This window comes from Bombus flavifrons, chromosome 12 (genome assembly GCF_040668555.2).
Source record: "Bombus flavifrons isolate JBK064 chromosome 12, iyBomFlav1_principal, whole genome shotgun sequence".
In the NCBI taxonomy this organism is placed as follows: domain Eukaryota; kingdom Metazoa; phylum Arthropoda; class Insecta; order Hymenoptera; family Apidae; genus Bombus; species Bombus flavifrons.
Window position 1 is genome coordinate 10,571,766 of NC_138453.1, and position 27,994 is coordinate 10,599,759.

The 27,994-nt window shown below is 39.1% G+C and overlaps 6 protein-coding genes across 9 annotated transcripts; 3 read left to right on the forward strand and 3 right to left on the reverse strand.

Annotated features, from left to right (window-relative positions):
- Positions 1 to 897: 897 nt before the first annotated feature.
- On the forward strand, positions 898 to 3,422 carry LOC138185801 (U11/U12 small nuclear ribonucleoprotein 48 kDa protein). 2 transcript variants are annotated; one of them, XM_069125013.1, is made up of 6 exons: positions 898 to 995; positions 1,673 to 1,935; positions 2,007 to 2,175; positions 2,253 to 2,315; positions 2,549 to 2,693; positions 2,768 to 3,422. In XM_069125013.1, the coding sequence occupies exons 2-6, from the start codon at positions 1,804 to 1,806 to the stop codon at positions 3,369 to 3,371; spliced, it is 1,113 nt and encodes a 370-aa protein (XP_068981114.1). In that variant the 5' UTR covers positions 898 to 995; positions 1,673 to 1,803; the 3' UTR covers positions 3,372 to 3,422. The 2 variants fall into 2 exon arrangements, with proteins under 2 accessions (XP_068981114.1, XP_068981115.1); XM_069125014.1 differs by lacking the exon at positions 898 to 995 and adding an exon at positions 1,134 to 1,149.
- A 131-nt stretch (positions 3,423 to 3,553) lies between these two features.
- fu (STKc_STK36 domain-containing protein fused) lies at positions 3,554 to 7,395 on the forward strand. Of its 2 annotated transcripts, none has more exons than XM_069125007.1 (10): positions 3,554 to 3,767; positions 3,892 to 4,035; positions 4,134 to 4,247; positions 4,320 to 4,465; positions 4,524 to 4,703; positions 4,787 to 4,931; positions 5,004 to 5,200; positions 5,503 to 6,731; positions 6,937 to 7,121; positions 7,220 to 7,395. In XM_069125007.1, the coding sequence occupies exons 1-10, from the start codon at positions 3,678 to 3,680 to the stop codon at positions 7,286 to 7,288; spliced, it is 2,499 nt and encodes an 832-aa protein (XP_068981108.1). In that variant the 5' UTR covers positions 3,554 to 3,677; the 3' UTR covers positions 7,289 to 7,395. The 2 variants fall into 2 exon arrangements, with proteins under 2 accessions (XP_068981108.1, XP_068981109.1); XM_069125008.1 differs by having other exon boundaries at positions 3,745 to 3,780.
- A 67-nt stretch (positions 7,396 to 7,462) lies between these two features.
- On the reverse strand, positions 7,463 to 9,158 carry LOC138185747 (seminal metalloprotease 1). The gene is made up of 5 exons (XM_069124912.1): positions 8,993 to 9,158; positions 8,538 to 8,717; positions 8,032 to 8,334; positions 7,806 to 7,939; positions 7,463 to 7,630 (listed from the first exon to the last, which is right to left on the reverse strand). Exons 1-5 carry the CDS (start codon positions 9,156 to 9,158, stop codon positions 7,463 to 7,465), a joined length of 951 nt encoding a protein of 316 aa, XP_068981013.1.
- A 6,523-nt stretch (positions 9,159 to 15,681) lies between these two features.
- Positions 15,682 to 17,730, reverse strand: LOC138185749 (protein qua-1-like). The gene is made up of 2 exons (XM_069124913.1): positions 17,614 to 17,730; positions 15,682 to 16,242 (listed from the first exon to the last, which is right to left on the reverse strand). The coding sequence occupies exons 1-2, from the start codon at positions 17,728 to 17,730 to the stop codon at positions 15,682 to 15,684; spliced, it is 678 nt and encodes a 225-aa protein (XP_068981014.1).
- Positions 16,381 to 20,448, forward strand: phtm (cytochrome P450 enzyme phantom). 2 transcript variants are annotated; one of them, XM_069125010.1, is made up of 8 exons: positions 16,381 to 16,499; positions 17,715 to 18,114; positions 18,242 to 18,390; positions 18,730 to 18,932; positions 19,012 to 19,324; positions 19,552 to 19,707; positions 19,767 to 19,941; positions 20,142 to 20,448. In XM_069125010.1, the coding sequence occupies exons 2-8, from the start codon at positions 17,793 to 17,795 to the stop codon at positions 20,321 to 20,323; spliced, it is 1,500 nt and encodes a 499-aa protein (XP_068981111.1). In that variant the 5' UTR covers positions 16,381 to 16,499; positions 17,715 to 17,792; the 3' UTR covers positions 20,324 to 20,448. The 2 variants fall into 2 exon arrangements, with proteins under 2 accessions (XP_068981111.1, XP_068981113.1); XM_069125012.1 differs by lacking the exon at positions 16,381 to 16,499 and adding an exon at positions 16,580 to 16,818.
- Positions 20,449 to 22,037: 1,589 nt separating this feature from the next.
- Positions 22,038 to 27,477, reverse strand: Cyp18a1 (Cytochrome P450 18a1). Its single transcript, XM_069125009.1, has 5 exons — positions 25,686 to 27,477; positions 25,075 to 25,196; positions 24,240 to 24,669; positions 23,562 to 23,826; positions 22,038 to 23,153 (listed from the first exon to the last, which is right to left on the reverse strand). Exons 1-5 carry the CDS (start codon positions 26,056 to 26,058, stop codon positions 22,724 to 22,726), a joined length of 1,620 nt encoding a protein of 539 aa, XP_068981110.1. The 5' UTR covers positions 26,059 to 27,477; the 3' UTR covers positions 22,038 to 22,723.
- Between the last annotated feature and the right edge of the window lie 517 nt (positions 27,478 to 27,994).

A 27,994-nucleotide genomic window follows, 5' to 3' on the forward strand; every position in this document is an offset into this window, starting at 1 on the left:
CTACATAGAAAATAAAGCATAAATATACAAAGTATAAAACATAAAAGTAAAGGTAAAAGGAAATTCTAACTCGGTGTAGGGGTGTAGTATGCAATAATCGTGTACGATTTTTTTTTTCTTTGACCGGAATAAAAATTGGTTCGTTCTATCCACGTACAACGCGGACATATGAGTGATTCGTAAATATTGTCTGCCTAACTGAATATACGCCATTTATTTTGTGCTAATAAAACATGGCGCGCTTTTCTTGTCCGTTAAACATAACTGCGCAGTATGACAAAAACGCGATGCGCAGAACATGTTCAAACCTGTCTATGATAGCTATCCTTCTCGAATATAACAAAAACTATTAAAAACTACTGAAAAATTAAAGAAAACCAGACTTACCAAATCTGCATGAAAAGTTTTCGGATTCGTCGTCGAACATCGCAGCGTCCTTTTGAATTTCGTGACATCCCTCTAATGCTTCAAAGTTTCCCTCGCAATGAAGCAATGATCTGCACAAAAAAGATCAAAACATTAAAATAAATGTATACAAAGAATAGATTATTTGAAAATGAAACAATTATCGATTAAATTGCGTTTCGAAAAATCATTACACGATTTACCGGTAAATGGAGTAACCAAAAAGACAATCAAAGAAAAGAAGATAATCAAATAATAGATTATAACGTAATATTGAATAAAAACGTACATTAATTAAACGAAGTTACCAGTAGCGTGCTTTCAAGCAGTAAACAAATGATTATGAAAACACTACGCAGCGGAGAAATTGACACCTGTCGCGGAATAACACAAATACACATCTAATCACTCTGATTTTTGACAATAAACTGATACCTGCGCCGTAACTTGCGCAGCGAATTTCAAATGGTGGGGAGAGAGGGGTGACGTCAAACCGTGCGTGTACGTACTATAGAGGTCGCTAAATGCGAAGAATCGGAATCATTTAGTTGTCGAATTTCGTGGCGGTAGTGTGTAATACATTGTGAAAGGTCAGTAATGTATTGTAACCTATAAGTGACGCTTTTTTCGATAACATCGCCTTTGCATTAATCTTACTACCGTTTATATTGTATTATTAACATTATATAGTTAATACATACGTATTTATTTAACAATTCATGAACATTAAGATAACGAAATTAAGTACGTATGTAGTTCTCTGAAATCTTTTTCGTTAATATTTCTTCAATCGTCCATTTCACTGTTAACATTACTACCGATAGCTTGTGTTGTAGTTTCCGTAATAGAACTTAAGCTTGATTATTGTTTCATTTTAATATATTTAATTTTATTTTATACATTTTTTATTACTTTCAATTTCCGTTTTTGCACATTATTGGTTGATTGCAAAGATGACATACGAGTAGTAAGAATTATGTGTAAATAAGGAGTGTTTAATAAATGATTTTTTCATAGTTACTGGATTTATAACTTTCGACGATTGAATTGAATATATTTCTTATGTTGGTCGCAGCAAATTACAATAAGAAAAACTTTAATTTTTTGAAAATCGATATTTCTGATAATTCCTACACTCACCGCTCTAAATCGTAGATAGCATAATCTCGTGATACAAAATCCTATAAGATGCCATATCTATTTCATACTTCGTCTATAATGATTTATCTTATATATTGTTCGTCATCTAATTTTATGATTCTTACAGATGTCTCTATAATCGTATTCGCGAGGACAAGTTTTCCCAAACTAAAATATAACCTCACGTTGAAATAAAACATTGGAAAATCATTAAATATTGTTTCCGTTGTACAAAGCTACTTCTAACAATAAATAAAAATGCAAAATTCTTCTATGAATGACCGTGAAAGTCAATGCCAAAGTTTGGACGACTTCACTAAGGAAATACACCAAGAAATTGTTGAAACTATCTCTTCTTTGAATTGGACCATAGAAAGTATAGGAACCGACGTAAGTATATTAGAGATAATATCTCATCAACAACTAAACGAACAAAACTACTTTCTTATGTATTCTTTTAGAATGATAATATGCTGGTTTGTCCGTACGATTCATCTCATCAAGTTAGTAAAAAGATGTTATATCAACACCTGGAGTGCTGTCAGTTGAAACACGAAGGTTACAATGAATTTGATATTCTACTGCCTGAATCATGTTTACCATTAAACTCATATTCCTCAATAAAATTAGGTATGTATTAAGCTTCATTAAAAATTCAATTTCAATTTTGATAATAGGATTTATGGTAAACCTTGATTTAATTGTAGATTCACAAATGCAAAACAGCATTTTACAAAAAGCAAAGGAGAAAGATTCAACTTTGAAAATTGGTTAGTATAATGCACATAAAATTTCAATGCTGAAATTTCTACAAGTTTTAAATCAGTCCATTTTTTGCAGCAAGTTATGAATGTTCTACTTGGCACAAGCTCTATATATCCTTTTTCATGTTCTTTGCCATATATTTAAATAATATTAAATATCTACCTCATATTTCCTTATTTAATTTATTTTTTAAGTATGTAGTTTTTTTCAAAACATGAATTCTTAACACTGATAATAGGTTTGGGTGAGCGATTAATTCCAAGAACGTCCAATAGAATCTTCACAGATTTTACTTGTGATGAAAGGAAAATTTTGTATGATTATGTTATATCAAATACAGTGAAGCCTGACATTGGACATGATATTACAGATATTCAGAAATTGTAAGTTTGTACAAAGTTTACTTTTTAGGCCTTACATATGCAATATCTTGTAATATCCTTTAACATTGTTTCAGGAAAAGCCAAGATAAAGAAGATAAGAAATTATCCTTTTTGGAGTTGCTTATACAAGAACGTAATTTAAAAAGACGACGGGCTAAGCACAGAGGTGTGCATACAAATAAAAAGTCTCACATAGAAGTTCTCAGGGAAGTTATACAACAGCAAATGGAGTTATATATAGATTATATAACAGAAGCACATGCAACTAATCACGATACGAATACTACCACCGAAATTCAAAGTTCCAGTAATAGTCTTAGCGATACGATTAATGAATTTCCATTAAAATGCAACGATGTCTTTATAGAAAATGCGCAGAATCATCGCGGACATTCCAGTTCTCAATATAATAAGAAATATGAGTACTTTGAGAAACCATACACTACTTGTCCAAAAGATTCAAAACAAAGAGAAAGTTCACGAATTACAATTGAATCAAGGAAAACGAAAAAGCTTCATAAACGTAAGAGATCTCATTCGAGGGAACGTGATCATGATAGAAAAAGCAAACATGGTTCTACACGAACACATCATAAGAAATCTCATAAGAGTGACAAGTCATTTGATAGCAACACCTCTAAACGAAGTAACGATCGCCGGGAAAAATTAATATTATAACTGTTAAATTTGTATTGTTATTGATATTAAAGAATTTTCTGTATAAATAATGACACAAACCCTAACTCTAAGGGTTGCATCTTTTCCTTTTCCATGAAATTAGAAAAAGAATATATATAGTAAAACCTATCGTTTTAATTATTACTTCATTAACAAAAGATTATTAATCTGTTAACCTAACCAGTTATTATTTAGTGACAGAATGTTTTTTTTTACACTAATAAATTGCTTTATTTGTGCTTAGAAACTGTCTGAATTTTCAAACGTTGGTTATGTTCATCCATGGTGTATTTTGTTCCATAGTATATGGCATGTAATATATTATGTGTTACACTTGACTGTAGGTATAGATATAGTTCATTACACGTTGCCAAACAAGTGCCTTGTTATATCCAAGTACGTATAATAGGTATCATATTATGTTCTATACTTCTTATTTATAAAACTATTAATCTATCTTTTCGTATTTATATTCATGTTTCGCATATACGTACATATAATTATATATATATACATATAGACGCGCACGCTCGCACGTGTATCCAATAAGATTATGGAAAAATATGAAGTTTTAAAACAAGTGGGCGAGGGATCTTTTGGACAAGTATACAAAGCAAAGAAACGATCTGACGGTGAAATCGTAGCTTTCAAAGTAATCCGAAAGGTAAAGCGATAGATATTCGACCAAGTTTATGGTGATGGTTACCTGCTTGGATTCATATTTTATATATATTTCTGTTTCGTACAAATAAAATTATATAGCGTGGTAGATCATTCAAAGAACTAAAGAGTTTGCGTCAAGAATGTGAAATTCAACGTCATCTTCATCATCCAAATATAATACAAATGCTTGATTCATTTGAAACAGAAAATGAGGTATTGATATAATTTTTGAGAAGCATTTGCAATTATGCATTTCCTGTAGAATACAGCTAATCTTTTCTTTAGATAGTAGTTGTGACTGAGTATGCAGACAAGGAATTGTATGAAATATTAGGTAAAGCAGGTCGTTTGTCGGAACAAAGGGCACAAGTAATAGCTTGTGATCTTGTGTCTGCACTCTACTACTTGCATTCCAACAGAGTATTACACAGGTTCGATATTTTACCTGTTAAAATGTTTTCTGATAATAATAAGTTGTTTCTGCTCTAGGGATCTTAAACCACAAAATGTACTTCTTGAAAGCAATGGAGTTGCAAAGTTATGTGATTTTGGATTTGCTCGCAGTATGAGTACAGGGACGCATGTATTAACTTCTATAAAGGGAACGCCACTGTATATGGCTCCAGAACTTATAGAAGAACGCCCTTATGACCATAATGCAGACTTGTGGTGTGTTAATTTTATAGACAACTAGATGTGAGAATGTTTAGCAAAGCACAGTATATATAATACGCATAGCACTTTGTTTCCAGGTCCTTGGGTTGTATTGTGTATGAACTAGTTGTAGGGTCTCCACCTTTTCAAACAACTTCTATTCTACATTTAGTCAGATTAATAAGATTTGAAGCGATAAAGTGGCCTGATTATATTTCTCAAAATTGCAAACAATTTTTACAGGTTGTAGCATATTGATAAGCTTTAGAAGGTTTTTACTTTTTCCTTGTCCATCAATGATAATTTTATTAGTAGGGTTTGCTACAAAAGGATCCTTCGCAAAGGTTAACTTGGCCAGCTCTTTTAGATCATCCTTTTGTCAAAAATAGAATAGTAATAGTAGGTGAGATTGGGCCTACACCATTCACTACACCTTTATCTGCAAGTCAGGCTAGAGAGAAACAGATGCAACTACAGAACTTGGCAGTACAACCTACCAATCATCAATCAAAGTATATATGTATACATATACGTTACAGTCTAAATCTAAATCTACTTAAATCTAACTTTCATCAAAACTGAGTCTTCTCAGTGAATATTGGACTGACAGATCTTCTTTGTAAATACTGGTTTTAATTAGTTAATTCGAGAATTAATTGTATTCCGTTAATTAGAACTAGCTGTAATTTCTAGAATTAGCTAGTTAATACTGTCATTGAGATAAGAAACCTTTGATAAAACTTAGTTTTGATTGATGAAATCGAGTAGAGACAGATCTTTAAGTAAATAAGAATTTTATATGAATATAATGCAGATTTTTGGAGAAAGCTATTAAAAAGTTACAAGAGCATGAAAGAACAATCGAAGAACGTCGCCAGAAAACATTTACATCAAATCCGCGCTATCCGATACCACACGGATATTGTCAACATGAAATGAACCAATGTTATACTTTACGACATAGCGAACCAAGCGGAACGGATTCTAGCACTAGTGTCGATGTATTATTAGGAAATCTTAGTTTAAGGGCATCGTTGAAAAGCGACTTACTCTCAGCGGATCATGCAATGTGTCGAAGTGATTGTCCAAATACTACGAATTCAACGAATAAGCAAACTGTTTTAACGTTTGATCAGATGTCAAACGTTAAATTACCGGTTCGTTTAAGTGAACGAAACTCGAAACAACATTTGGAAGAAGAAAAATCGGAAAAGAACATTGAACTAAAAAATACCGGTGGTAATAAATTGAATCTTGTGCAACAGATCGCTCCTCGAGAAGTGGAAACGATTCAATCAGAAAGAGACCATGAAAACGACGAATACGCATGTGATCAACAGCTACGTTGCCGAAGATACGATTCAGCTAATGCTGGACTATCATGTAACAACAGAATACCTGACTGGAATCCGAAGGCTGTCGATAGGCCGATCGAAAACGAAGAATGGATAGCGTTTTTACAACGATCCATGGAGGAAATTATGGAGGGCGAAGTAGGATCGTTGCTTCAACAAAACTGCGTGTCGGTATTTGTATCGCCATTAAGGAATCCAGCAGCCAGTTGTCGCGTTGTCGAATACGTTGCTTGTCTTTTGTCTTTACCATTCGTTGTATCGGTAACGAAAGATTCTCTCGAGAAGATCACGCAAGTATACTTGGATGTTAGAGTCGTGCCAAATCTCGTTTACTCTCTGAAACTTTTAATGTCCGAACGTTCCGAGTTCGAGCTGGACAAAAAGTCTGAACCGACAAATGCAAACACCAGATCAGCATCTACGCTATCCGCGGACGAGTTACAAACTCTAGAATACATGATGCTTGTACTTTGCAGATTAGTTTACAATCGACAACAATTTCTCACTCAATTCTGCGACGCCGTTTACATCGTAAACGGAGTAACGTTGTTACAACAATTGTTGAGTTTGGAAAAAAGAAAAGCACGCGTGGTCGTAGACCTCGTTGCGATTTTAAGCAACATATTACGTTCTCAACCAGAAAATGCTCATCTTGTGGAAAAAGTTGTATTGCATTCGCATTTATCGGGTAAGTTTGTCGACTCGAAATTCTCATGTTTTTATCTTTAATCGGCGGAAGACTTTGATTTAGTTTTCCTCCCCTTTTAATTATTTCACTTTCTTTTTATTTCTTTTATATCGTTTTTTTATTTTTTTCGCCATTTCTCTTTTATCCTTTGTAAGTCGATTGTCGTTTCGTCATAATATCAACGAAATATTTTTTCGTTAAAAAGGAAATTCCATAGAGCAGCTCGGTAAACTGCTCACGCATCGACAAACGATACTCCGAATGAGAACATGTCAGCTGATTAGACTCTTAGCCAGATTTTCTTGTAGAGCTTTGCAACAAATCTGGTGTAAGTCTCTGAAGAATCTAGTAGAAAGTTTAATCCTTGACAACGATCAGTGTGTGAGGCTTGTAAGTAATAAAATTACAATTCAAATGAAACAAATAAGAACTCGGGTCGTCATCGTCTAAAATATAGGCTCGAGAGTACATACGAAATATACTTTCAGGCCGCCGAAGACGCAATCAAGGAATTAAAGGAATTGATGTACTACAATCAACAAAATCCTGTTACTTGATGCATTTCCTTCTTTGAATATTTTAACATTTATTTTTTTTTTGTACTTGACAGCAACAAATTTGCATATTATCTTTTTCTATCAAATTAAACACGATTACAACGTTATTATTCATTTTATTATTCAACACAGCGTCAAACTAAATGCTACTATAGCAATTTATTAACTTTGATATTACGATCTAGTGAGTAGCCACTCGATAGATATATCATCCGATGAATCATCGCTATCCGTGGTTTCATTCATTTGCCGTTTGTTACATTCCTCTTTGTACATTTCTAGTAACTTCAGTGTATCCTTTCCGCTGAGTCCTTTTCGTTGACCAAGTTCTGTTTCCTCCTTCTGCAGAATACAAACGTTGAGCAAAAAGGAAGGATTTCAAATTTTTCCTAAATTTCGCTATCAACTCTCGGGCCAACGTAATAATAATAATAATCTTTTGCAGTTATGAATATGGAACCTGTGTCTCCGTATTGCTGCAAACTTTTCAATTCGCGAAATTACGCCGATTACTTACTTTCGGTGTAATTGTCGGTTCACCATTTCTTGAAAACGCGTGAGAACTATAATGCATTACACTCGTATAATCGTAACCAATTCCATAATCTGTGACAGTGCCATTGTCGTATTTATTAAAATTATGCTCCTTGCCTGTGTAAATCGTAATAACGCGAATAAATTTTGTTTGTCCAAACGTGAATTTCGATTCGATCCGCTAATCATCGAAATAATCGACGCGTTACCTGGTTTTATATTTTCCCAATTTATCGTCACCCACTCGTCACGATCCGCGGCACTCTGTTGATGGTAAAAGCCTAATGCGTGCATCAACTCGTGCACGACCACACCATGCTGCACGCATCCCGGATTCTGCAAATTCACTACCTGTCCGCGATCGTGCCTGCCAACCAAGGACCAACATCCCGACATTTTGCCCTTTATAGTGATATAGTCGGTATCTGCCTTTTTATAAGGACGAAAACGTATGCAGGTGTTCTTATGGTATTCCTCTATAGCACCTTCGATTACCTCGATATCTTCTTCATCTATAAAAGTACACGTAAATGCGATGGCATCATTTATCACAGCTTTGTTATCGGTATTATCTACTTAACGGGGTACAACGTCTCGACAATTTAAAGAATCGAATCTTCTCTTCTAATTTTCTTAAAATTTGGCTTCAAATCTCGAAGGCTTCTAATTTTCTTCAAATTTCAAGGTAGCATACTCCCTTAACAAAATGATTTACCGAAATCCTCTTCCTTTATGTAATAGGGTACAACTCCGCCTGGCCAACGAAACGCGTTGTTCACCAGACCATTTTTCCCCCCATCTTCCTCCGAATTAAGCATTATATCTCCTTCGTACAAACCGCTTAATTCCCAAACGTTCTGTTTGTCCTCTTTCGTCCATGATTTTATACGATCAGCTGTCAGCAGTGAGTAGAAACAAATAACGAATCGTGATTCAATTAGAATAAATTTTCCTACTTCTGCCAATCAATTGGACAGCTTTCTGAGAGAAGGTTCATAAGACAAAATAGCGCATTGAGTAAATTGTCTCGAATTTTTCGTTTAAATCTTCATTACGTTTGAATCTATAGTTACAACGGCGCTTAAAGTGCCGGCTACTTTCGACCAATGATGTTTACCACAGACCTTATAGTTCCTTTTTTCAAAAAGCTTCTCAATTACGATCATATACCGATGGTTTGATGCTCGTGTCTTTCGTTGAACGTTCCTTCAAATTTCGGCGTTGGTGGAACGATCTTTCGCTTTGAACCGTAATTAGTAGCTTTTGAATCGACACCAATTGCCACCGTTACGAGAAATAATATAATTGATATTTCACTATTTTTGAACCGAAGCATCCTTAAGCGATAAGTACTATGCTCGATCGTTATTTTTCCGTCGCTGCGATCCAACAAAATATCAACTAGAATACATATCGTACGGTACAACCGTACTTTTATACGCGAACAGGGACATACGTACTTGAATAAATAGACACGTATACTGCCCACCCTTCGTGTCTTCCATTATCAAACGTTACTTGGTAAAACTTGCTCGTAACCGATATGCACCGTCATTTCCGTTGATTAACCCATTAAGGGCCAACATTGCGTTGACCCAACGCTTCATCCGTAACTTTCTTTTTTCTAGTTTATATTACTGGTAGCGATGAAAATTCATGTCAAAGTCAAATATGTTTGCAGTCTATTCAAAATAGCGCTTGCCATTTTCTTCGAAAATAATATATCAATGCATATTCATGATAGACGATATCGAGATCGCAAGGAGAATACCAATTTGTTTTCTTATCTCGTTACTTATACATGCAATTAAAAATTATCTCTATAACCATTTGAAGAGCATACGGGAAAACATGGTATCATATACATATGTAGGTCAAAATGATTCGGTAGTTAGTCGTGTAATTCGGTATATGGACATGTCATCTCGGAATCATTTCGGGCCTTTCTCCCCTGATCTCGTGCTCTCTTGGTGTATTCTTGTCAGCTTTCGATCTCTGCCTCGATCGCCATAGCTACTATAATCATCGTTATATTCCAAGATAAAAATCAAAGGAATTTCATATTGCTCTGCACGTTCTATCAACCACGGAAGACTTTCGAACAAAGACGTCGTACGATCGGCCATCAGAGAACACGATATTCGGGTTCCTAGTTGAAAAACTATTTTCATATTTAATTGCCTCGCATCAGTTCTCGATCGCGTTCGAATAGCGGAAAGTGCGTGGAGAGAACGACAATGTCTCGTGTCGCGTGTCGAAGACAATCACTGGTAAACTTGTAATCACGCTTGAAAATCTTTTCAAAGAGCGATCGAAGCAAGGTCAATGACCAGCCTGTTCCAGATTCGAGTAGGAGCTCCACATAGCCTAAATTCTAACCGGATTTCTTGGAACCGCAAGCAAGCAGAATGGTTCTTTCGCGTCTGTTACGATCGGTATACCTTTTTCAAGTAGATACGATGGCTAACGATCGAGTTGCCCGAACATTCGCATTCGTTTCTTTCTCTATTTCTCTCTCGTTTACTTCCAACCATTTCTCCGTTTCTGTCCTCGCCTAAAATCGTGATTACTTTTGTTTGCATGTCAAACGCGTTGCAAATCATCTTGCGATTCTCTGTGCAACGTGTTATAACTTGAAACGAATCTGAAAATCTATATAGAAACTACAATGTATTTATTGTAAACATTATCCATGTTTATGGAACATATCCATATTTATAGCGATAATGACTCACATTAATTTTTCATATTTTGGGATATGAAATCTTTAAAAAAAATTACATAGAGTATATGCTTCTGAAAACTAGAGAATATTCGTTTCAGTGTATTGAGAAACAATCAATTTGCTAACGGTATAAACAAATATGTACAACAAAAATATATCTCGCACATATGAAATATTAGTTGTGAATATAATAAATACGTTTATGATAAAGCGTGAACAGAATTAGTTTAAATACGTAATGTTGAAAAAAATACGAATAAACATCGAGCGTGTTGCAAAAGGATCGTATCTTTCTCGCGTGTATCCTCGAGAGGTTCTTCGTGAACCACTGACCCACTGGGACCGACTGGGGACCCACGGAGAAATATCGGCGGGAACGTCTCGCCGCGTCGGGAACGTATTTCGGTAGTGCGTACACTGACCAAAAAACCATACTCTTTCATGGTTCACTGACCTCGTCCAGCCTCTTCGCACTCTATCTTCTTATTTTTCTTTTTGTCTTTGCCTCGCTACTCGTTACCCATCTACAGTGGCTGCCGAAAGTATTTGGACACTTCTAGAAACCTTTTTCGAATATATTATGTGTGTTATAGGAATTTTGAAATTTTATTAAATTTTTAATATTTACGATCATACTGGTAAAATTTCGAACAAAATTGAAAATATACGTACGAGCACGTGGACACTGGGTCGTTATCCAGCGGACCACGCGACATTCTCCGCTTTCCGAACCATTCATTCCTATCTCTAATACGTTTCCTTTTTATTCTCCCTGCGTTTTTCACACCATCACTTTAATTTACATACGGTATCGATACGTTTAACGATAATTGGAAATTAAGTACTGCGCAAACTATAACGTCTTTGCGATAACCGAAGATGCGACTAAAAGATTCTCTGAAAAAAAGACGACATTTTATACGTACCATTCTATTATTAGATAGCTGCAAAAATTAGACAGTTTTGTCATTTCTCTTATTTGTTTGTCACGTTTCTTTGTGTCCCTCCCTCCCTCCCTCCCTTCTTTTTCCTCCCTCTTTCTTTCCCGCTCTCGATCTCTTTCTCGTCGCCCCTCTATCCCTTCCATTCCCATATTCTATCCCCCTTCTCTTTCCCCAACGATACTCGTTCAGGTAACAAGTATTTCCGAGCTCTCGACTCGGTCATACACCTGTGAGAGTGAAAGTGTCCTCCATCCCCACTAAGAAGCTGTGTACCGTACAGCCACGCTGACGAACAACCAGCCCCGACGCTAGAAGAGACAGCAGAAACGACGTCGCTACCGCTATTATCGTCGTCATCGCCTATTGCTACCGCTATCGTCATCGTTTTCAACAAAAGAATATTTTTATCGTGAGAAAACCATCATCTTCGACTTCATTCGCTTATTTTTATTGCTGGGTTTAACTCATCGTCGCCTGGATTCATTTCGATTCGTTTTCGTTTTTCAAAATTTCGTACCGATGAAACATATTGTCAAATGTATGCGACACGTTGATTCGAACGATCGTTGAAGAAAAAGTTGAGTGGCGTGGAAATGTCGATTTTCCTACGTCTTCGCTTTCTTCGCGAGTGTAATTGCACTTCTTTTTGCAGATCGCATATTGCATATCGCGAAGAATTTTAATTGTTTGCTAAAAAATAACGTCGAGCGTTAAGTACACGTTGGTACCTGCAACACGAAAGAGTAATCGATTCCCTTCCGCCCTTACTTTTCTCCAAATCGAGCATTTCCATCGTGAAAGTATCAAGGAGAAATAATTAAAGAAAAGAAGGAACGCTACTTCAGGTAGCGAGTGTGCGTAAAGAAACTGGAGGGTTTAAAGGGAATTAAAGAGAAAGTAAGACGGTAAAGGCAGCAAGTATGCGCTGCCTGTTAGAAATACTCGTATAGCGTGTAAAACCATGATGGGTTTAAAAGACATTAAAATGCTTTCATCGATGTATTACCTTGTCGTATCCGATGTATATTACCTTCCGAGGAGAAATTTCGAAAGGTGCGTTCCATAATTTTTTTTACCGTACTTCTCTACTGGCAATCAGTCGCCAGTCGAAATAATACAGTGTTACAGGGTATAGACGCACGGTAGTTTGCGATCGAACTGACGTAGGTAATAAACCCAGAAACGCCTGTCGGGGCCAATACACCCACCTTCTTTTATGGGGCAACGAACTCTGTATATACTCTCTGTATCGTACTGTATCACGAATCATGGTGTCACTCACAACCTATCCTTTATTCGCATACATTAAGTCTGGAGAACCACCACCGATCCATTGATGAATCGTTCGTAATTCAAATCAGGAAGCTCGTTCTCTGATTTCGTTCAATTTGTTCCAACAGGTTGTTTAATCGAATTATTTCCGATTACATATGGATAGAATATTTCGCAATTATCTGTCGACACTAGTCGATCGTCGATATATTATAAAGATCAGATTAAGAGGGCTAATCTTCCAAAGTGATAGAAATACTACTAATGTTAATACGATGATATTTATATAGTAAATGTATGTAATAGCGTATACGGGGAATACTAAAATGTATTACTGCTTTGTTTCTTAATAGCTTAAGGTTATATCCCGGTGGTTCCATCAGAAAGCAGTAAATGTTGATTCTAATTATTAATTCATCGTTAGTTTGTACTCTAATAAAATTCATATACCGTTACCATAAATCAATTAAACTGTCCCGATACTTACGGCCGACAGTGTATGCGACTTTAGGTTCGTTCCATTATCGTAACCGTCAAATTCGTTGAACTTTCTGAAATGCTTCGATATGGTTTTACGTAATAGGGCGAGCAACGAACTGTTTCTTAATTATCTCCTTTCGCCAAAAATATTTCGTTTGGTTCGTCGGCCCGTCCTGCATCAGATACAGGACGATAAAATGGCATGCTTGCGAAGTACGAAAGTCGTGAAAATAGCGTATTAACAAAATTAGCATAAAAGGAGAAAGTCGCGGTCGTTGGCCGCACGACCACGTTTGGTTCGACTGTCGAATCTGCGAATTCTCGTGTGAACGGGTCTCGCAACAGAAAGATCGAGATATGGCGACAACGTGCGACCGATCGGACATTCAAAAAGAAACTGTACTCACACACACAGTCTGAGGAAAAAGGAGGCAGACAACGGGTACGGGACAAGTATCAACTGGGAATAAATCGAATATCAATTTTTTTATCTGAACAAAAATGATTCGTCCCCGTGTTTGTCTTTTTCCAGAATAACGAAAGAACAGTCTGGCATCTTTAATTCCTGTTCAATACGTTACGCACATACTATACAATTGCTGTAAGTCTAACTGTAGTTATATTCTAGAAAAATGATATCGTGTTTGACATTATTTTTGTAGAACCTTTTAATTTCTATCCGACGATAAATCAAGACGTAGATCATTTTCTAGCCTCTAGCCTCTAAGAAGAGCCTCCACAAATTTGGCAAGGATCATTTCCATTATGAAGACTTTTTCAATTCCTTTTGTCTTTCGCATCGCTCGAATCAGCCACCCTATTCGACTTCCTTCGAGACCAATGTGTTAGCGATAATAGTTTCGTTATATTCTCGATTTACACGGGTACGCATTAACAGTCATCGAACCATTAAATGCGAAGGATTTTAAAGAGCATGTGAAACTTACTAGTCAGTCATCGTTTACCTGGTAGTTGATAAATAATTAAAATTGAAAGGCAGGAGCTGTTGGCTGATCTTGACATATCGCATTACGATGCGACTCGCATACGGGTGAATAAACTTGAGAAATTTATCGAGGAGAAACGATGATCTCTCGCGAGCAAAGAAAAGGACCCTAACCTTGATAACTGGATCCAGCCAATGACCCCAGTCGATCGTTGCCCCGGTTCTACCTGCTTACCACAAGAATTAGAGGAAAGAGGTAGATAGACTGGTACCTATGTGCCAATCCTGCATCTTGTTCCACCATTAACCCTCCTTTAAATATGGCTACCTCCTACTATAATATTCGTTTTAACAATGGTGACTCTACGTTCACCGAATAGCACAAATAAAGATGAAAAATAAGAATACAAGAAAATAAAAAAATATGAAAAACAGAAAAAGAGAGAAGGTAAAAAGGAAGAATAGAAGTTCGGGTCGGCGAATTATCGAAGTAGTACGATAGGTCGAACGAAAAAGTGCAGGAACAAATAGAGTATATGAATGCAGGGAAAGGTGAATCGTGGAGGACAGGAAGGATCACGAAGAAAAGCTACGTGGTTCGTCCATGAGGATTGCGATCAGCATAAAGTTCGTTATACCCGTCGAAGAGAGTTGACAAAAAGTCTACGGTCATCAACCAGCCTTGGAGAAAAATCATTTTATCGAGCTCGGAGTAGTTGTCCTTAGGTTAAATGAAAAATAATAAAATTACATTAAAAGGTTGAGCAGTTTATCACCGGCGCGAATTCAATTCGAATAGTTCACCTCACATGAAAGAGCGAATATGTTGAACTTTTGGAAGAAAGAGGAATGTACAGAACAGAATAGGTACAATTGAGAAAGATGGAAGAGTTTCGGTCAGTAAAGAGGTAGCTTCAATATTTAAATTGTACTTATTGAAATAAGAAAGAAGATATAAATTTCTTATGAAGGCTACACGGGAAGAATATAAGCCTTGTTTTGTTGATTTTTATGTCACTTTATGATTGAAAAGGCGATTATTGCCAAACATTCACTTAATAAAACCTGACATATCTACTCTTATTAGCTGTTAATACCCCACTTCGATACGAAACTGTTAGCGATAAAAAATTGAATCTCTTTAAAGTTATCCGCAAATAAAGGTTCAATGGGGTGAAATCGAAGGTGATATTGAAAGTCGAAGTATTATTCTCATTGTATTTTGTATTTTTAATATAACTTTTTAATGAAAATTTGATTGACCAATGTTTACGTAACATTTTGTGCCTGATTATACCCATAGAATATACCGACAAAGTATAACTGCTAAACCCTGGGACATTCTGGATATCGTAACATATTACATCTCAGGAACTTCAATAGTTTTAATTAACTTATTGTGTTTGATCGAGAGCTTATTGCCAAGGATAGTAGTAAGAACCCTTTTCACTCCACTCTACTCCACCTTTCCCTTTACTTTTCCTTCTACTTTTCAAACCAACCCTTCGCCTTCGCCTTCGCCTTCGCCTTCGCCTTCGCCTTCGCCTTCGCCTTCGCCTTCGCCTTCGCCTTCGCCTTCGCCTTCGCCTTCGCCTTCGCCTTCGCCTTCGCCTTCGCCTTCGCCTTCGCCTTCGCCTTCGCCTTCGCCTTCGCCTTCGCCTTCGCCTTCGCCTTCGCCTTCGCCTTCGCCTTCGCCTTCGCCTTCGCCTTCGCCTTCGCCTTCGCCTTCGCCTTCGCCTTCGCCTTCGCCTTCGCCTTCGCCTTCGCCTTCGCCTTCGCCTTCGCCTTCGCCTTCGCCTTCGCCTTCGCCTTCGCCTTCGCCTTCGCCTTCGCCTTCGCCTTCGCCTTCGCCTTCGCCTTCGCCTTCGCCTTCGCCTTCGCCTTCGCCTTCGCCTTCGCCTTCGCCTTCGCCTTCGCCTTCGCCTTCGCCTTCGCCTTCGCCTTCGCCTTCGCCTTCGCCTTCGCCTTCGCCTTCGCCTTCGCCTTCGCCTTCGCCTTCGCCTTCGCCTTCGCCTTCGCCTTCGCCTTCGCCTTCGCCTTCGCCTTCGCCTCCCTTTGAAATTTTCCAGTGGCGAAGGAAGATGTAGTTAAAATATTTACTTGCGGTTCACAGCTTCAAAAAAGAAGTAGTTGAGTAGATTCGCGTTAGATCGCTAAAATATATTGTGCTTATACAATTTCTGCTGACCATAGAGAAAAAGAAGAAGCAAGCTTAGCGTTCGTCTAAACGATAGTGTCACTGCAGTGACGGCATATGCAAAGACAAACAGTTCCAGATATAGTGTTTAACTCTGCGTAATCATGTAAATTGTAAGTAGCATAGATACGGAAGTAGATTAGAGTAATCTCATATATAGAGTAAACCTCATATATTTATATATTGGGTTAGAATTGTGGAAGACTGACTGATTAACTTCTAGGTAGCATGTAGAATACAGTACGTATACGTATGCATATCTTACAATGTTATCCTATAAGTGACATTAGTGAACGTTGTAAGTCTGATTAAGCTTAGGACCTCGAGATAGACGTCTCTTCCTAACCTTTTAAAGATCTTCTGAATCTCTTCAAAAAGAAAAAAAAAGCCACAACCGAGGTACCCACGGTCGAGTTCCACAAAACAAATCAGGTAAGAAGAAAGTGGTCGAAACTAAAAATAGTTTTTCCTTGTCCCAGATGGGTCAGATAAGCGAAACTTGTCAAATAGTATCTTTTTTACTTGCTATTTTTGTCCTAGGACCCTAGGGTCCTAGGGTTTAGATTAGAGCAACGATAGTCTAACACAATAACGGTTGAAAAGTTCTTGGAATTACCAGAGATAATCGAAGAGTGAAAAGAAATTGGAAATTTAGCCACGTCCACGAAATATCACAAATGGACTAACAAACAAGATAGCAAGGAACGACGAGAGGAAGGTATTAGCGTCAGTAGTTTGTGTCAGTAATATTTTTGATATCTTCAGAGTGCGACGTGGTTCTTTGTAACTGTTCTAATCGTAGCATTTTACATCAAAGTAACAAATAATGTGTCTTTAAGGATAACTATAAGTGCAACGTTAGAGTGAACATAATATATATAATATATATAACCTTCGCATAAAATACAAAATTCTAAAGCGATTCATATTAAACCAGAATAAGCAGATCGTTCTGACCGTCTCGATCGTGTAGCCGTATCTCAATTGTAAAACGGTTGATCGACTATTTGAAAGTCAAAAATTTAAATTGTTTCTATTCTTACTTGTGTCCGACTTAACGGACTACTCGGGATTGCCAGTCAATCGTTTACGTCGTAACTGGGTAGTTCCATCGTTTAATATCCGCTAAAATAGCTTTCATACACATATTCTCGCGCAACTTCAATTACGTCTTAGTTCGGTGTCATCGTCAATAAATATTTGCTACATTTTTACGTTAATAATTACGTGAGTATTTGGATACTTGTCAATTATTGGAAACATACAGGATGTCTCTACAATTACGAATACGACCGAGCAAGAAGTGATTTGTTTGTTCTTTGTTACAGGTAACGCAGCAAACATCGTTTCAGAAGATTCAATCGAATCGCTCGATGCTTCGTCGGTGCTTCACAAACTGATTCACGATGAACTTCATTTACGCAATATTCGTTTTATTCGTTTCCGTTCTTGTATACGTCTTCTATATAAATCGAAAGGTACGTCGTCTACCACCTGGTCCTTGGCAACTTCCGATCGTCGGATATCTTCCATGGATCGATGCAGAAAAACCACACGAAACTCTGACGAATTTAGCCAGAGTTTATGGCCCTATATGTGGATTCCGCATGGGCTCCGTTTATACTGTTTTATTGTCGGATCCTCAATTAATAAAGCAGACCTTCTCGAAAGATATGTCCACCGGTAGAGCACCTTTATACCTTACACACGGAATTATGAAGGGATATGGTAAGATTGTCTGACAAAATCATGTGTATCACTCGGGAACTATACTCGTTAATTCTATAAATCGAAAAATAGGAAAAAGTAACGATATTGTAAATACTATTTCGTAATTTCGAACGACTTTGTACAGGTTTAGTTTGCGCGGAGGGAGAACGGTGGAAGGATCAGAGAAAATTCGTTAGCAATTGCTTACGAAACTTTGGAATGATAAAGCACGAAGGGCCAAAGCGAGAGAAAATGGAGAAACGAATATCCGATGCAGCAAATGAATGTGCAACGGTATGTCGTATTACTAGTCACCGCTCCGTTGCTTCTTTCCATAACTAATTGTAATACATATAGTATATATGTTAGGGTTAGTATAACCCTGATAATAGAATTTCCGACTAAACACAATAATACTACGACAACTTAAAATAGTAAAATATTCGCTTGGTGAAAAAGTAAATATCAAGAAGATCAGTTCCAAATGGATTACATGTTGAGAACAAAAATATTTGGCTTTCTGATGTCTAATCCTGTTAATAGCATGAATTGAATTGAATACGTCGACGCAATATATCAACCGATGATACATCACTCACTTTTTATACAATTTTCTTCGTCTGCGTATGATAGGCACTGAAAAATCGCGGGGCAAATGGACCGATCGATCCATTAAATACGCTTCATCATTATATGGGTAATCTTGTTAATAGCATCGTATTTGGAAAAACCTATAAGGAGGATGACGAAGTTTGGAAATGGCTAAGACATTTGCAAGAGGAAGGAGTGAAAGAAATTGGTGTCGCTGGACCGCTCAACTTTTTACCTTTTCTCAGGTACATCCAAGCGTCAAATTTTAAACGACATTATTAAAATAAAAGAATGACAAATTTATGCGTAAAAATTGCTCTTCAGATTCTTACCACGATACGGCCGGACGATACAATCGATCGTCGATGGAAAGGAGAAAACGCATAAAGTATATCGGGAAATACTCGAAGAACACCGTGCACAGATCGCGCAAGCATCAGAAAATACGGATAGAGTCGAGAGCTTTCTGGCAGCATTCGACGAACAAATGAGGAAAGAAAACGGTACAGAATCCGGGTTTTTCACAGAACCACAACTGTACCATTTATTGGCGGATCTTTTTGGTGCTGGAACTGATACTACTTTGACCACCTTTCGTTGGTTCCTCTTATTCATGGCTGCCCATCCTACGGAGCAGGTATGTTGCACTCTCCTACAACTCCTCCTACGGTATGTGAGATTTTCTATAGCGAGATCGTAAGATAAAGCGTTAAGTAGAATCATCGTTTGATAAGCTCGTAGCAAAAACAACCTTTGTCCATATTTGTCTTTTCTCGGAAAAGCAGACTATTTATTTATCCCATGACAAATTCACGTAAAGGCAGTTGGACCGTTTATCGCTTCTATTTACTATACTATTCATAGGAAAAGGTACAATCGGAGATGGATCTATGTTTGAAGAAAGGGGAGCAGCCGACTCTAGACGATAGAATCGCTATGCCACGTCTCGAGGCTGCTATAGCCGAAGTGCAGAGGATAAGGACTGTTACACCACTCGGTATTCCTCATGGAACATCAGAGGTACCGTACCGTCCATAAATCAAATCCCAATTTCTCTATGGGAAATTTCGCCTGTTTAGGATATGCGGATAGGTGATTACGATGTACCACGCGGTACCATGATCGTGCCGATGCAGTGGGCTATTCACACCGATCCTGCTTACTGGCAAGATCCTCTCGAATTTCGACCCGACAGATTCCTATCCGATGATGGAAGTTTCTTCAAACCGGAATCGTTTCTCCCATTTCAAAGTGGTAATTATCTTCGACTTTTCTCCCGCTCCTTCTCTTCTCTCGTTCACCTTCTCTTCGTGATATTATAGATATGTACTTTCTGCTTCATCGTATTTATTCGAATAACAAATACCTGCTCGACGCGTTTTTTCTTTTCTCCCCCTTTTATTTCATTCTATCCTCTTTTAATTTTCTTTTGTTTGATTTCATTTTGTTCAAAGGAAAACGCATTTGCGTGGGAGAGGAACTCGCTAGGATGATACTATTTTTGTTCGCCGGGAGGATACTGCGCGCATTCGTTATATCCGTACCACCGGACGAGATCGTCAATCTCGAAGGCGATTGTGGCATTACGTTAGTTCCGAAACCACATCGCTTGATGTTCGTTCCGCGAAATCAATAATTAACGATTATGATCAATAAAAGATGTAGATCTAATAGAACGACTGTTGTAATCTGATCGATCATCGTTACAAGTTACAACTATCACAAGCGTGTTTTACGAAAATATATACTTTTCATAATTAACCTGGTCGAACGATCGATCGTTTAGAAAGTTTTCGTCCAGCGGATAAACGAACGACTCTTTCGTTTCTCCTTTTCTCAATCACGCCTCCCCGTTCCCCTCTTCCCCCCTTTGTTGCTGTTCGCTCCTTTTTTGTATCTGTCTTTTTTCTTAAATACCTGTTCTTTCGTCTTGGTCGAGCTATATCGCCTGTCATCCCGAAAGTTCAGCTTCCGCCCACATTCCCGTCCCTCCATCTCTGGCTCTCTTAATCTTTTCGTCAACAGGTATATTCGTGAATTCGGAAAACACAAAATCGATTCCCCGTAACACACAAAAGGTATCCCCTTCATCTTCTTCGTAATTACAGTCTTTTCCTACTTTTTTTCCTTTTTCTTCTTCTCTTTCTAGCGAAACGGTGTTTCAAGCGTAATACAAACCGAGAGAAATATGAAATAAATACGAAATAAATTGTGGGGAAGGAAAAGCAAAAAAGAGAAAGGATCATCGACTACTGGATCGAAATAAAACGGGGAATGTAATTTTCAGCTCACAAAAAGTCACGAACATAATCGTGACGGTCGTTTCGTTCGTGAACACGACTCGTCGAGCAACAACGTACGCACGATACGATACGAGGCAATGATTGATTTTCATGAAATACAAAATATCAATTTATTTCGTGCGAAGAGGAGACACACGTATTATCAATTATAATTACAAGCTTGGTCATATGGACATTAACATTGTTTAATGATCGTTACAAAAAAGAAAAATAGATAATAACATTAAGTAACACAGATTCGCGGTCGGCGGGTGAACACAATGCGGTGCTCCGCAATTCGAGCATGCAACATATAAATTTCTTACTGGTGAATACAAACGAAGCATCGACGCGGTGATATGTACGTGGCGTTAAAGCTCACCGCGGCAAAGGGAAAACGTAAGAGGAACGATGAAGAGGAAGAAAGATGACGGAATATAAAGAAACCAGGGGGAATCCGCGTCGATGGTTCGTCGGCTTTCGCCGGACACGCAACAAAATATATCTTTGGAAATGATTTTACGATCGCGTTATCACAGGAATCTCGAGGGTCCCATGTCCTAAATTCGAAATTCACAGCCTTAATCTTTGCCCGCACCCAACGGATCGAGTTCGATGTTGGTCTTGAATTCTGAAACGCTACGTAACTACACTGTGTGTGGTGTCGCAAGAATCTCGTTCTAACTTTCACGAAAATCACTGTTCTAGGTCAACAGCCGCGTCCATCCGACGCGCAGCCCTACGATCTAATCCATTCGAATTTAGTCGCGTCGAAACTTTCGAACGATAAGGGAAAGAGAACTCGTTAGTCGAAGACGATCTCGCGCTCTCGTTCACCGCCTATTATCAAGATAATACCTAGATATGTACATAATACAGTAACCTACGAATATCTGTGCGCACACTCACAGTGTACTTCGTTACACGGTCTTTTGTTTTTTCTTTTTCCTTTTTTTTTTCTTTTTTTTTTTTTTATTAACCCGAAATTCTTAATCTAGCATTTACCACTATCGCTATCATCGATATTGTCGTTATCAATTATTATTTTACCAATACTACCGCCTGTACTATTGTTGCCGCTACTACTTTTGTCTATTTCTATTACTACCGCTACCACTACCACTACTTATTTCTAATACCGTTACTAATAATTGATTCCTCTTATTATCATTACTATCTAAAAGTCTTTTGTCTCTTTTTACGTCCGAGACTGCGTCAACACAACGATCTCTAGAACGTGACGGATCATCGTTGACGAAATTGTTATCGAAATCGTTTTTGTATATATTGTGTGCAACGAATTTGAACATGTACACGCAAACTTCTCATATCATTCAACCGTATACACACGTTCTATACCGACATACATTTATCAAATAACGCTAATGACTAAATGCGAATAAATAAAGAGCGAAATGTTACCCTAAATATGTATAAATGTTGGCTAGTACACGCAAGGAAATTAAATAATAGAAATCGAGAGTGAAACGACATTTATGCGATAGGTAGATGGAGAGAAGAATAAAAGGAGGGATAATGGAACGCATTCGAATGAATCTTTCGACGATGATGCGAAATCTTGTAGGGCTGATTAAGGATGGACAAATGTACGATGGATCGGATTGAATCGTATTAGATCGAATTGGATCAGGTTGGATCGTGTCGGGCCAAGTCGGTCCAGGTCGGATCGGTCTCGTTAGGAACGATTACCGTGCTCCGTTGATCGTTATGGAGCGTTCGAAAAAGCAGGAAACTCAGTGACTGCCGATATTACGCAGAATAGCGCCGGAGGGGATCACATCGTTGCTCGCATCTTCGATGAGATCCAAATTTCTTGGTACCAAACAAACGTCAAAGGGGTCAGGCGTGACGGTGACACCGGCGTTGCCGCGCAAACTTGGCAAGGACGAGCCCTGCGGCGATCGCAACTCGAACGTGTGCATCAACGAACTAAAGAACAAGAATAACTCCATGCGTGCCAACACATCGCCCAGGCACATACGTCTGCCGACACCGAAAGGCATAAAGTATTCCGGTTTCTGGACTTTACCTTCGGCCGAGAGAAACCGACTCGGTCGAAACTCCTCGGGCTCCTCCCAAAGTTCTGGATCCATATGCACGGCATGCAGCAACGGTACCACTTGGGATCCAGCTGGTATCGTGTAACCGTGCAACGTCACATCTCTGAAACATTTTTACACCTTTCAATCTTAACTATCTCACACGTTCCATCGAGATCGTGATTCATCCATTCATTCATCGCGGCGCCCCAATACTACGAAAATTGTATATCTATATCGGCGTCTCGTCTTTGTCCTTTTCTCTTTTGCTCGTCCACTCACCGCTTTACAAGATAGCAACGTTTTTCGAAAGCAAATAACCTAATTAGCGACTGGTTCGATTTTACTTTCGCTTTTATCGCGGTATATCGATAGATATTAACCCAATTGAAGAAACCCAATTATAGTAATGAGACGAAAGAGAGAATGATCTCGCTCGATGTAATTCGATTAAAAAACAAGGTTGGAAATTCGACCGACGAATTCTCGTAAGTATCGTGTCAACAGTGGGATCTGTAGACGATATAATTACCTCGTCGTTGCGTGTGTGGTTCCCAAAGGGACTATACTCGACCGCCTAAGAACCTCGAGTATCGTCGCTTCGGTTATCGGAAGAAAAGGTAGATCCTCCAAAGCAGGCATCCTCGATTTTCCTACCACTTGGTCCAATTCTTCCTGTACGGCAGTTGCCGCATCCGGATGATGTAGCATCAAGATTATTGCCCATTCGAGCGTGGTCTTCACCGTTTCCATGCCGGCAGAGAACAGATCACCGAGAATTTGTTGCATCTGGCGATCTATGAATAGTACGAAAAGAAGAAAGAAATGAGTGGTGTAAAACGAAACGCGATTCTTACGAGCAAACTGCGAATGTTTATGAAGTTCTCAGTTAAATTTCGTACGAAACCAAAATTCATCGACATCGTTCGATTAAACCGAGGCGACAAATTCGACGTACGTCGCTTCCTATCTTATATTAGCTTCTCTATACGTGTTTATATCAAAAAGCTTATGCTCGTTAATAAAGGAAATAATCAAAGATAAACGAAAACAGCGCGCAAAATGATACGAAATATTTAAAGTGCGGCGCTCGTTACGACATTTAATAAACAAATTTCCATTTCTTTATCTATGAAAATACGAATGAAAATAGAAAATTTCATAAATATTTGCTGTCTGTGTACGAGATATATCATCGGCGCACTCTCACCATGATTTTTCCCTTGAAAGAGCGTAGTCGCGCGACCTTCTCCCTTCGCTTTCTCGATCTCGAGCAGATAAGCGTCGACAAGGTCTCGTAAAGTGCTTTCGTCGAACGTTGCTCGATGTTGGTCGACCGCCTCTTGAAAGAAATCGGCCATTTCCGCGCGATTTTCCGCAATCTTGTTGCGAACCTTTTGCAGGCAAGGCAAGTAACGCATCACAGGAATAAAGTTGACAGCGGCCATACTGCCGAACAGCTTGAAACCTTCCTCGATCAAGTCCATGAATCTTTTGAACCTTTTGTCGCCATGTTGGAAACGCACTCCCATTATAATGGAACATATAACGTTGCTGATCGACATTCCAAGGGAAGCTGAAACGTCTGTCGGTGTTCCTCGTTTCGTCACCAATCCACGAAGGAACGTCTTAACCTCGCGCTAAAACCAATTACAAATTATTCGTCTCTTTTTCATCTACTTGATATCAAGTGCAACGATGCAAGTATCATGCGAATATACAGTAAAACCTTGATTATTCGAATACAATCGGCAAGCACGCTGTTCGGATAATCGAATATATTGGTTTTTTTCACGAGAACGTCGTTTATTTCGAGCAATGTTTAAATATTAATATTAGTCAGAAATAGAGATTTGCGAGCAAAGATGTATTATCAGTTTCAGTTGCTATTTATATTTCTTAATGTTTCTTACATGATGGACTATTCTTAAACTTCTTACTAGTCGATCGCTTGGTTAATTTTACTCAGGTTCTACTGTAGTACGTTGAAGAAAGAAAAACTATAGAAAAAGGAAAGACGAAATTTTGTAAAATGCAGCGCTCACCATGATTCTCGATTCCATAATTTTCTTCCCACCGCCCATATAGGTCATGCCGAAGCCTCTGAGCTTATCGTGAAGAAATTTTCTTTGGTCTTTCCACATAGCACCTTCGGTGTTGATAATACCTACGAGAGAAAAACTCTTGAGCTTCAAAAGTCAAGGGAACTGACCAGTTCGTAGAACGAAAGCACTTCGAACGAAAAAAAAGGAGATTCAACGTGGTTTTAATTCGTACGCAGCGTAATAATATAATAAATTATCTGTAAACTATACAAACTTTCCTGCCGGTAATCACGGAATCGAAAGAATCGGTGACGCGAAAAAAATAATCTACGAGTAAGATGAACGAAATATTTCGAATAACGAAAAAAAAAGAGGTAGAAGTCAGTTGGCTAAAAGTGGAAAACAGGAAAAAAGAAAGAAAGATTCGGCGATAAAATGGAACGCACGCATGCAGCGGCGAGATGGTTGATAAAAATGTGAAAAGGGAAAGAAGGAAAGAGATAAGAATCTGACGGGAAAGCGCAGAGTGAAAAATATGCGAGAACACGAAATCGAGATAGAGTTAGTTATCGGAAAACGAGCATGACAGGCGTCACGTGTTATACACTTACCATATCCACCGAGGATGTTGATGAACTCGGTATGCGGTCTGCCAGTAAACTCTTCCCGACGAAACGTGTCGCGAATCGTACGATGATCGCTAAGAACAACCACCAGTTGCGTTCCTAGTCGAGCACTGAACATTGGACCATACTTCTTAGCGAGTTCTCCGTACCGGAGGTGAACGTCGCCTTTCAAGAATGGCAAATAACCAAACACGGGTACACCCCAAGGCCCTGGAGGCAGAGAGCGCACATACCTAAGCCATTGCATGCACCTTACTACCAATAATACACCTAAGAACACGAGAAACGTGTAAAGGACCTCGATTCTCGTGCCACCCATTGCTTGCCAAGCCCATTGTGTCGCGTGTTCCACTAACATCGCGCTATATTCAATTACGCTTTTATAATAATACGTTTTGCGTTCGTTTCTCCAAGTATTTCGGGAACGAAATTTCCCTTCGATTTTTCTAATTCGAAATAGGGAGCTTCTTTCTCTCAAACCCTTAATCCCGATACACTTTTATTCGTTTCTTCCTTCCTCTCTGTATTTTTTCTTTTCTTATCGTTCTAACTTTCCCTCGGCTTCGTAAATTGAATTTCTACCCTTCTCTCGTTTACTTTCTCTTTTCGTTATCACCTCGACCTCTTCGGCGTCTAATATTATACACAACCTTCGCTGTTACTTCCTATTCTTTCTCTTTCTGCTTCTTTTTCTTTTCTTCCCTCTCTCCTTTCTCCGCGTAGCACCTTCTTCTGTCGCCTCTTTCTTCCTTTCAACCCTGTCTCCTGTCTCCGCTTTTCTCGTCTCCTTTCGCTTTCTACGCCCCTTTCTTCCTTTCCTTCCCTCTTTCTCGCTTTCTTTCTGTCAGAATTTCTTCGATCCCTTCTCGTCACGACACGTTCGCACGTCCCGACGAAAAACCACCGGTCAACCTTCCCTCTGGCTGGTTTCGTATCGGCACGAACACAATTTTCCTACTCGAAACGATGCTTCCGAAATTCGCGGCTTTAAGTATCAAATCTGACTAGGCTGGTGGGGCATAATCTGGAGGGGAATATAGGGGAATAGGAGAGGAGAGGGGGGAAGGAGAGTGCGCGCGCGCGCGCTTCTGTGTAATGCGTATGCGTTTATGCGTGTGCGCGTGCGCACGTGTACGAGAGAGGATAATTGGAGCGATTTATCAAAAAAAAAATGAAGCAAAACAGAAACGATGGAAGAAAAATCGTCGATGCCGATTTAGTAACGATTACGCAACGATCGAAAAGGCTCGCCGAAAAATCAGATAAAGTGAAATATCGCGAGACGCGGTGTCCGCTGTAACGGATAGAGAAAGAAACGGCGAATCGTATCAACTAGCAGAGACAATGAGTAGGAAAAACGTGCACGCACAGGTGATAAACGCGCTCGCTTGTTCTTACGCACTAGGGGAAGAAACGTGGTGGGAGAGTCAATGGAAGTATGGGAGAAACGAGTGACAGACAGACAGAGAGAGAGAGAGAGAGAGAGAGAGTGAGAGAGAGCGAGTAAGAGAGGGAGAGGAGAAGCTGGGCAATTATTTAATGGAATAGTGGAAGGTGAAAGAAGAAAAACGCATCGGAGTGGAATAAGAGTGAAGAAAGAAAAGAGTAAAGGAAATAAGAATGAGAAAAGAAAGAGAATAAAGGGAAGGAAAAAAAAAGTCGGTCACAGCCGCAGCCGAATTCACCGGCGCTCGCTACTTCGTGAATCGTGCGAGCCACGGGAAGATTGAGTGTACACTAACATACACCTTCTTGTCCTTGCCCGCTTATATAGTGACTCATCGAGTACCGGCCCCCCAGCGGCTTTAAATGGCCCCCCGGATGCCTCCCAATTGCCCCCGGCAGTCCCTGAATATGGTGGGGCAACGGTACAAAGAGGAGCAGAGACGGACGTAAAGGAGCGGAAGGAGTCAGGTAAGACGGTGGTCCGTTGAACGAGTTACGGTGACACGAAACTCGGTGGGGGTACGACACGAGCTTTGCCTTCAGGGTAGTGGACCAACTTCCGTCGAGGGTGCAAGGGCGGACTCCTTGTACCACAGTCTCGTTGGTCGAAGACCACGAGGTCTCTTCTACCGCCACCATAGAGTGGGGGCATTCGGGCCCCCTGCAGGGATTCGAAACCGTCAACCTATGGTGGGGATCGCTATCACCAAACCCAACGGTGCCTCTCCGTTTTACACGCAAAGGATCCGCTTCGGGTCAGCTATTCTTTCGATCTTTGCTTTGTCGTCCCTTCTCCTCCTCCTCCTCCTCCTCCTCCTCCTCCTCCTCCTCCTCCTCTTCCTCCTCCT